Below are 10,744 nucleotides of genomic sequence, written 5' to 3'. Positions count from 1 at the left end.
TTGCACATTGCACACTGAATGAAAAGTAGTATATTCATATTGAAATGAACCCGAATATTTTCGGCTGACACTCGTCAAGGGTAATCGTCAGCAACTAGTAGAGAATTGGAAAGAACATTGTATATCAACAATCGTATCACATGAATGAAAAGTAATGCAGAGAATATGAGACACAAGCGACAAAATGAAGTGGCATGTGGCGGAGGGCGAGGTCGATGTTGGGTCGTGGTCCAGTAATCCTGAAGGCTGGCTAGTATTCATTTTGAAGAAATGGCTTGTATTCCGACTTGAATGCGGACATGCTCGACGACTGTCGGATAGCCGGCGAGATGCTGTTCCACAATTGGGGTCCGGCATACTTGATAGAGCAATGCGTTTTCTTGTGTTCCGTCCTGATCATATGGTAGTTGTTCTTCGTTGACGTGCGTGTGCTATACTTCTGCGCTTTTGACTCCGAGGTGAAATAGTCGTTGAAATTTGAGGGACATTGACCGCAATGGAACTGATACATAAACTTGGCGATTTCTAGTTTCCTCATATTCTCTAAGTTTAGAACACCAAATCTTTTGAGAAGCGATTTATCAGTTGCACATCCAGGCCCCCGTGGGGCTTTGTCAATGATCCGATGTTGAAGTTTTTGCAGTGGGTCAATTGTATTCTTGCAGGAAGCACCCCAACAAATAATCCCGTATTGTAACTTTGATAGGAATAGAGTGTTGAGGGCATGCGAGGCTCGATGCTTTTTGCTGAAGCCGAATTGTTGTGGAGAAATGATTGACATCTTGGAGAGGAACGAAGAGTGCGGCAGTTACGGTCCTGATTGACGGAATCATAGGCTATGCAAGGCAAGTTTTGAATTGTAATTATGCTTGACGCGATTTCGCGCCAGTCGATCATTTCCGCCCATCACTGAGCCGAAACACTACGGCTGGATGCTTCACAAAGTGTGCCACGTGATCAAGTTTCGACCTCCGTAAGTTGCGCAACATGTACTTGTTGACCGGCCGGCAAAGAAGGTCATCTATTCTCTTCTAAGGTTAGGACAGCGTAATTTGACAATTGAAGGAAATACCTTCCGGTTCTCAAGAGAACTGATGACTTACGGTCCTGATCAGCGTCGCTCCGGTGTGGATTTTGTTAGCTGAGTCTTGTAGGATGGGTACGGGAAATGAAAAGGAAATATTGAATCTCAATGTCTTGTTATTGAATTATATACGTTTACCAGTATAGCCTATAATATCATATATAGCGGTACGGTAATTTGTTTATAGGCATTTCCAGCCCGTCACTTATTCGATATGCCTGAATAATATATCAAGATATGCCATGCAACATTTAACCGGTTTAATCAGGTCAACATCATTATTTTGTGGCAATCTATATCCAAGTTGAATCTGAAAGCTATTCTTTTACTTTCCGTCGTGAGCATGAATAGATATAAGAACGAATGTGGTCATGCCGCCAAACAATATCATTGGCATAGAATGTGTTCATTTTTATATATTGTTGTGTAATTAGTAATGGAGTCCATGCTCTGGCATGCTGCACATTGCACAAGTCAGGTCATTCTTGTATAGCTGGTGCAAAAATTTATTAAAACCTACTGTATGACTGCTGCGTCGGGTGGTCGGTTCGGTGGTTTATTGTATCACTGACGTTATGTATCACTGACGTTATGCATAACAGTGCGTGGCATAAAATGACTTTACTTTGAAGTCATTTGCATCGAGCTTTGATGTGTTGAACATTTTTGAGCTTGAAGATCGGGCTGTCATGATCGTACATCGAAACCCTACTCTACTGAGCCATATAACAGTATAGGAGAGAAACAGTTTTAAATCGGCTCAGCACACATTTTGACACAATCTCAGTTCCAAACATTATGTAGGATCACATTTGTAGCTTTAAATGAATTAATGCCAACCCCCTACTGCCTACTGGAATCTCGGTACGTTTTACATAATATATCAGGTGAGCAGTGATGATTCTCCAAGTTGAAGTAATTTATTGAAAAAAGAAAACAAAAAGAATTGTGCGAGCAGCCGAGCACAGGACACCGATTCCAAACAGGCAAAGAATATTTCCACTGCACATTTAATGTCTACAATAACACACTACCTCCCATTGTTAACACAAGACACAAGTTGAACTTCCTGTTGAAGCTATTTTTGTTTCATAGATTACACTGTGTAGTTGCGCTCTCTGGTTATCATGGCTCTTTCAAAATCAAACTCATTTCTGCAAACGCTCGAAAAGTCTGTGAATCTCGCGTCCGTATTCGGATGTCAAGCCACCCAACAACGGAGTTATGCGAGCGGCAAAAGGATAGAAGTCGCGAAGCCTGTCGTGGAAATGGACGGTGACGAGATGACCAGAATCATTTGGCAGATGATCAAAGATAAGCTTATCCTCCCTCACGTGAAAGTGGAGCTTGAGTATTATGATTTGGGATTACCGTATCGTGACTCCACTAACGATCAAGTCACTATCGATTCGGCATTAGCTACACTCAAGCACAACGTCGCAGTAAAATGCGCCACCATCACACCGGATGAAGAAAGAGTTGTGGAATTTGATTTGAAGCAAATGTGGAAGAGCCCGAATGGTACCATCCGTAATATCCTGGGCGGCACAGTGTTTCGCGAGCCAATCCTCTGCAAACTGGTGCCGCGTCTGGTCCCAGGGTGGAAAGAACCGATCGTGATCGGCCGTCACGCGTTCGGTGATCAATACAGATCTACCGATTTTGTAGCGGAAGGTGATGGTAAATTTGAAATTGTGTTCACCCCGGAAGGAAAGGCTCCGATCACTACCGAAGTATTCCAATTCAAGAACGGCGGCGGAGTTGGCATGGCAATGTACAACACCGACGAATCGATCACAGCATTCGCGCACAGCTGCATGCAAGTCGCCATCCAGAAGAAACAACCTCTGTACATGAGCACCAAAAACACCATCATGAAAAGATACGACGGGCGTTTCAAGGATATCTTCCAAGACATCTTCGAAAAGAATTACGAGAAGCAATTCAACGACCTCGGCATTTGGTATGAGCACAGGCTGATCGACGATATGGTCGCGCAAATGTTGAAATCCGCTGGTGGCTTCGTGTGGGCTTGCAAAAACTACGACGGTGATGTGCAGTCTGATATTCTCGCTCAAGGTTTCGGATCACTCGGACTTATGACCAGCGTGTTGATGTGTCCTGATGGCAAGACCATCGAATCTGAAGCTGCCCATGGAACAGTGACAAGACACTATCGTGAACACCAAAAGGGTAATCCGACAAGCACAAATCCAGTTGCTTCAATCTTCGCTTGGACTCGAGGTCTCGAACACAGAGGAAACTTAGACGGCAACCCAGACCTTGTGAAGTTTGCGCAAACCCTGGAAAAGGTATGCGTCGATACTGTCGACACTGGTATTATGACCAAAGATCTCGCTGGATGCATCCATGGTCTGAAGAATGTGAAACTGAACGAGCATTACGTTGTCACTGCCGACTTTTTGGAAGCGATAGAGAAAGGCCTAAACAAAGCACTCAATAAGTAAATCCACACAAGCTCTTGGATGTAAAGTAGACTGTCTGCTAGAGGTGTGTTCATGAAATTTTTAGGAAATTGTGCCTTTTAAATTAAGCCTATTATGTCGCGGGTTCCAATGATTATCTTTGGATTATGTTCATTTCGGTGCCTATTCTTTGTCCTTGTATGATCATATCATATTCATACTTGAAATTGATTGACATCTTTATCGGTCAATGGATAGAATTGAATCGCGTCTACCATACCTATACATTGTTTTCTTCGTAATCTTTTGATTGCCTTCGGTCTGAACAGCATACTCTGCTTTTGTGTCTTCCATTCAAGTTTGAGCAAAAATACAGCCAAATACTTATTGCCGCCATTGTGCTTGCACGGATGTGTGTATCACAGTGGAATAGCAGGTACAACCTTCAGCCATATTAGGGGATTAGCAATCACAAGGTTGTGAGCTAACGTGGTGGATTTATTGTGTCATTCCGAAGGGCATTAATCCTTAGGGAGGAATGGATGGAGAATTGTTGGAGTATGGGTACATTTCCAAGTACTGCAGAGATCTTTTGTAATTACTATGTGCTGTGGGTGAGAAAGGTCGTCCGGATACAAAATATAGGGTTACCATATTTTGGAATCTGGAAGGAGGACACTTTTCAAATCATAAAAGTTAGTTTACCTAAGTTAAAAGTAGCTGATTTTGAAATATTTACTAGAAATCTAGTTGTGTTGACTAAAAACCCTACCTAAAGCATCTGGTATATTTGAACTTCAACGGAGATTCCTCACAATTTCCTTTCAATGTCGTCAAATGGTGGCATGTGAAGAATATCGATTGTGGTAGACTGAGCGGTTGAAAAAGTATGCAGAAATCCCATTACATCGGACGGAGGAATAGTCCTGGTCTAGAATGCTGTTAGATCTCACCACCTATTCTCGTGAAAAGGCAAGGCAATAGTGGATGCCAGGATAATCTGAGAGCGACTTCATTAGTTAACCAACTGATCGAGGTGCACAGCATATCGGACCCTACTTCTCACTGTGCCGCGGCAATTTTCTAAAATTATGCACTGCTGAATACATTGTTATATTGCTGTCAGAAACCATTGTGTAATATGGTATTTTTCAACTTAGAAGTAGTCGCAAAGGGACCTATCAACTCAATTCAAGGTATGCCGCGGGAACTGCACTAGTGCACAGCTGCACAACTGCGCTCGAAACAACCAGCGACCTCGTTGCATGCCGCGCCCGCGTCGTAGAAGACAAATTAGATTGTGAGATCTGTGATATATATACGATTTTGAATGATGTGCGATTTCACCTAGCGGCGATCAACATTAACATAACATAAGTCATAACATGGTTGGGTTATATTTTTGATCTGAACAAGTCACACACAATGTACAATGCGATAAGACACAATGCGATGTCATGAACAGATAGGAGGATGTCAAACGACACGCATCAGTAGCGATCCTTTACTCTAACATCCACATCGGCCTAGATAGCAGTGTTGGGATCAAGTCACTACCTTCGAGTCACGAGTCAGCTCGAGTCATTGCACATTTTGACTCGAGTCAAGTCAATCGATTTTCAAAGGTGACTCGAGTCAAGTCAAGTCACTAGTTTTTTGGAGGTGACTCGAGTCAAGTCAAGTCACGAGTCAAGTCACAATTCAAGTCAAATTGAATTTTCGAAGTATGAGTGATCATTTAAATTCATTATATTTTACTAGCTGTGTTAAAGAGATCAATTGGTCATTTATCCTGAATCAAATAACGAATTAATGAAGTTAAATATACATGCAAAAATGAGATGTATCGCTCACGCACACGTAAAACTGCTAATAAAACACGTAAGTAACTGTATAGCTACATCAGGAGTGTCAAACATACGACCCGCCAAATGATTTCATTCGGCCCGCGAAGAAATTCTGAGTATATGTTGCGTGATTTTATCCAACACATTTCTCGAATTTGTAGTAAGAAATACTACTAATAAATATTCCTTCAAGATAGCAAATTTCGAGTATGTTCATAGGCCACATTATAACAACCCGACAGCGGAGTTGTAATTGTAGTTATCGTCAGGAGATAATCGCTGACATTAACACCCAATTCCGAGAATGAGAAAAAGTGCATTGTCTGTTAAAAGTTAGTAATATTTTGGAATCATTTGACTGGTGCGGCCCGCGCAAGTGATCTGTATATTTGAATTCGATCCGCGACGTCAGTTGAGTTTGACAGCTCTGAGCTACATATGCTGTACATTCTCTTATTACCAGCCAAAATAGAGGATCGAATACGAAGCCTCGAGAAGCTGAAAGAAATTGATATCGTACATAAAATATATTTGTTAGATTTAAATCATACAAGAGGGTTGGTAAGGGTAAGCGCCGTGCAATGTAAGGACAGAGCCGTTGCTATTAAATTAATCTGCTACTACGACAACGCAAGCTGTGATCATTTCGTATGCGGTCAGTGTATTTGTGATGTAATAATGTAGGATCAGTGAAGCGTACAATCAGTGAATGACTGGTTGCTCTCACAAGTTACAACGACGTATCGTGAATAAGCCGAACATGCACAATGATTTAGTCGACATCGTTTACTTGATGACTTGAAATTGACTCGTAAATTTTGCTCCGAGTCACGAGTCAATCCACATTTTTGAAGCGCCGAGTCAAGTCAAGTCAAGTCATTTTTGCAAAGTGACTCGAGTCAAGTCAAGTCATTCGAAAAAGTTGACTCGAGTCAAGTCATGACTCGAGTCATCCCAACACTGCTAGATAGCTCGATGTCACAGTTCTTTTTCGATTTTGATCTCTTTGAAGCCGCAGCCCTTTCTACTAGTTCTTTCCATTCATTGTGAGTGCTTTCTTTCGTCGGGTCTTTGTCTGGGCTTTCTTGTCGCCGTAAGAACGGCAAAGGCAGGAGAAGAGGAGCCCAGATAAACCTCCGACGGGAATCGACCAGGTCCGTCTGCGTGCTGGGCGCTTATGTAACCACTACACTATCTCCCATACGCACTATTTATTATTGAAGTGATGAAATGCCACTGAACAGCCGGGAAAGAAGGGATATATGACCGACTAGGTCACTAGGCCGTTTCCGTGCGAAACTGTTGAGCTTGTTCGAGTAATTTCGACCTCGGCGAGCTGCTGCTCCCGAACTTGGTGGCGTGATATCTCACTGGTTCTCCCCTGTTGGTGTTGGTTGACAATTATTTGGTTTCGTGGAGCACAGCCGGGCAGTACTGCATACCAAGTCAAGATGTAATAAAACTTCTGGCAATGATGCGCATTTCTTTAGGCACGAGCTTGTTGCTAACTATTGTTTTACCGGTGACATATAGGCATAAGCAGGGCCGTAACTGCCGCGAGCTCGAAAGGGGCCCAAAATTATTTCGCAAGTTAGCATAAATTGGAGAGTTTTTTTGAAATTTAATAAATGTTTACAAAAAACTTTTGCGCTAGGCGCGATTTAGTGTGACCAAATGCATGGATTATTGGGTACTCCCCCCCCCCTCAAAAAAAGGGAAAAAATACCATCTTGTATACAAATGGGCATTTCAGCGTCGGCCATTAATATATAGAATTTCAGCCCATGCAACATGCGACTCCAAGAAGTGTGCCAGAACGATCGCGCGGCGAGAAAACCTGGGCCGAAATGGACTGTCCTTATGCTGACCGTAAACTTCGATATATATTCATAGGCCTAGCCCGTAGGTGCCAGTGATGAGCGGATAGTGCTTTTAGAGACGCCGAATCCCTCCGACAACTTAGGCCTAAGTGTCTGAGGAAAACTCCCTCCGACTCTGATGAATCTCGTCAAGTATCCGAAACATAATTAACTACAGACAGCTCAACGAAAATTCCTTGCTAGATCACTAGGTTAAGATAGCTCGTGGCCAATCATACCATTTTAACCATATATCATTAGAGTGGCAAGCATGGTACACTTGGTAATGTGTTTTACTAAAGAAATGTGATAAGACGGTTAGCCTCACTCTCCAGTCCCCAATTGCAGTGCAGATGGCTGATTTTTATGCACTTGGGAATCATTTTTGCATATTAGCCGTCATAATACAACTTTAAAAGGTGTCAACTGTCTGTGTTTAGGTTTGTAATCATAATCAATAGTGTATTCTGGTCAGACCTATCCAAAGATATCGGAGACAAAAGTTACAATTCTCCGAAAAATATCTGTAGTAAACTCCGACTGTCACAAAATCGGCAAAACTCCGCTCCGAATCCACTCCGACGCTCATCACTGGTAGGTGCCTAAATGGCTGGCGCCGAATGTTCCTGTCCTGGCAAACTGAACCCCACAAGACAAATGCCTACCCGCAAGGAAAATTTAATTGCCAGTGAAATACCAATTTGAAATCGTGTGTGTCTTTTAGCCTATAGTACGTGTAGGGTATTTCAATATCTTTGACAAAACAGAAAGGGGGCCACGTAATAGCGTCATGTAATGAAGTTATTATACCGCCCGAATATGTTTAATTATTATTCACGGGCCCTACAGTTTCCAAGACACCTCATTCAGCTCTACCGGGAAATCTGATTACGTGTGCAGGAAGGATAAAAAATTGATAACAACATATATGCAATTCCCGATCATATTGACCGATGCAATCATAAATTGTTGAAAATTTTCGTTTGGTTTATCACGTCATGGGAGGGGGAGGGGGGCAAGACCAATGTTTTTTTTTTGGGGGGGGGCTGACGAAGTGCTGTTACGGTCCAGGGTATAAGTGGAAAGCTTGAAAAATCGATAGGATTAGTGCGTGCGTGTAGAACCTGGAAGAATTGTTCTCCACCGTCGCATCAGTCAGTCCGTATGTTTATATTCATCTAACCAGCAAACACAACATGTAAATTGGTATGGATTGGGAGACGACGGGGGACCGGAAGGTTCATCAACACAACATCCACCTGGCCAACGTACCAGATACCAGAAGCCCCTGAACACCGACAAAAGGTTTTTGGTCTATTGGGCACCAAGCCGTTCCCGCGCTTACTCTCTTTGCATGCAAATCCAATCCATAGACAGCACATACACGTTATTTCCAAGCAGGGCTGTGGAGTCGGAGTCGGTGGAGTCGGAGTTTGGCTAATTTTCTCTTGATGGAGTCGGAGTCGTGAAAACTATAACGGGTGGAGTCGGAGTCGTGGGGAAAATACTGACTGGAGTCGGAGTCGGAGTTTGTGAAAATGACCGTGTCTTCGACTCCGACTCTAACTTCTCTATCATGAAAACAATTGCTTTCAAAGGATTTTCAATAGAATTTTCATGTACCACCAATCACTGTTATTAATAACCATACAGATCAGGTGCGGTCAACGCGTGGTTTTGTGTGGCATGCGAGGTAATTCTCGAAATTATTTATAACATCAGGTAAAATTGCAAGTCCAACCAAAATTTGGTTAGCCTGACCGCGAAATTGTATGATGACTAAAACATCAATTCATATGTATTGGCGTATCCAGGGGCCAGTCACATTTATCGCAAATCTTCGTCAGAGTTGGATCAATTGTAATTTGTAATTGTAATTAAATGTAATTAATTACATTTTTCAATGTAATTGTAATGTAATTGTAATTGAAGCATTTTTATTTTGTGTAATTGTAATTGTAATTGTAATTTGACAAAAATTTTGCTCAATTACAATTTCAATTACATTAAATTGCTATTGAGACCTGACAAGCACATATAAAATAATTGACCTATAATGCATTCTCTTCATATGTCGACAAGGAATTTGGTGGATCCATTCGCGGAAGCCCTTGACTGCGCCCTTGCGGGCGAAGTTTTTTTCTATTTTTACCGCTATGCTGGCCTAGGCTGCCATTGTATACAATTTTTAGATTACTAACCAACGGATGTATTCGCAACACGTGACTCACGATTGAATACGTCGAGAAGCGAACTGTTGAGCCGGCTAAAAGCAGCAGAATTGATATTCCCATAGCTGGCGATCCAAGCGTCGAAATTTGATATGTATGGTCCTAATCGAAAGCTAGTGTCGCACTGATTCCGCAATAAAAGTATATTTCCAGGCAATGGTACCATCCCAAAATAGTCGTGAAAGTCTGGGAATCGGCATTGTTCTGAACAATCGCTAGGCGTAATTGGTAATTCTTGTGGTCATGCTGCTGCAGCGCTCTCACTTTTCAGAACAGTCGGCCTTAAACGGCTATTTTGGAGCAGTTACATTGCCCTGACGAGATTTTATTTTGTATTTTCGGAATTAGTATATCAATAGCTTACGATAAAGAACAAATGCATCAAATTTGGACGCATGGATCGCCAGCTTTAGGACCACAAAGTTTGCTGCTTTTAGCCGGCTCTGCAGTGCGTTTGTCGGTGCATTCATCCGTGACTCACATCTTGGGCATCTATCCGTGGGTTGGCAATCTACAATACGATTTCAGATCACGATGCTGCATCGTTATTTCGTTTGGCTAACTAACCAGACCACTGGATATTTTATAACGTCTTATCTGACAAAGCACGTTTTTTTTTCACTCCTCATCCTAATTCCTACGTCCCTCGATAAAAATAATATTATTTCTTTAATTATATACTATATACCAGTGGTCGGGAACCTATGGCTGGCGAGCCATACATGGCTCTTTTGGATATAAGATATGGCTCTTTGCCAAATATTTATTTTTGTACCGAATTGATCAATATTGCAGCGACTGGTTGGTAAATCTTCATCTCGGCCAGAATAATTATTCTCGTGGCAATATAAACATGTTTTTGGGAGTCAAAGACAATGTTTTCTTCAGGTTTAGGGGCTAAAACCCCCTATTTTAAAAATCATCAAATTTTAGTTACTGTGACGCCGGCGGCCAATATCACTCGCGAATTCTATGTACCCGACTCGAAATCTTGAATTGTGCGATACGTTGATTAATCAAAGAGCATATAGCAGACATGGCGACGCCCATTTCAATACGCAGTTTTCAAATACGCATTGACTTAATTGATTCATTGATCTATGGCGCGAAATGAACGGTTGTGGATGTGACAATTACAAACTTGAATTACAAACAACGTCATAGCTATCCACGTTCTCGATTGGTAAGTAGCTCTGTGTAGTACCGGCGATAAAATGTAGGCGTGTAGCGCAACGTTATGTTACCGCCGAATACTTTGAGAATTGGGAAATCGGTACGTATTTAGATTTTCGGAATC

The 10,744-nt window shown here is 42.1% G+C and overlaps 1 protein-coding gene across 1 annotated transcript; it reads left to right on the top strand.

Annotated features, from left to right (window-relative positions):
• The first annotated feature begins 2,142 nt into the window (after positions 1-2,142).
• LOC145456423 (isocitrate dehydrogenase [NADP], mitochondrial-like) lies at positions 2,143-3,906 on the top strand. The gene has a single exon (XM_080334542.1). It carries the CDS (start codon positions 2,212-2,214, stop codon positions 3,550-3,552), a length of 1,341 nt encoding a protein of 446 aa, XP_080190668.1. The 5' UTR covers positions 2,143-2,211; the 3' UTR covers positions 3,553-3,906.
• The last annotated feature ends 6,838 nt before the right edge of the window (positions 3,907-10,744 follow it).

Source organism: Botryllus schlosseri, chromosome 14 (assembly GCF_051294905.1).
Source record: "Botryllus schlosseri isolate E-star chromosome 14, Bs_hap1, whole genome shotgun sequence".
Classification (NCBI taxonomy): Eukaryota; Metazoa; Chordata; class Ascidiacea; order Stolidobranchia; family Styelidae; genus Botryllus; species Botryllus schlosseri.
The sequence above is the reverse complement of the archived record's forward strand: the minus strand, read 5'-3'. Positions and strand labels throughout refer to the sequence as shown.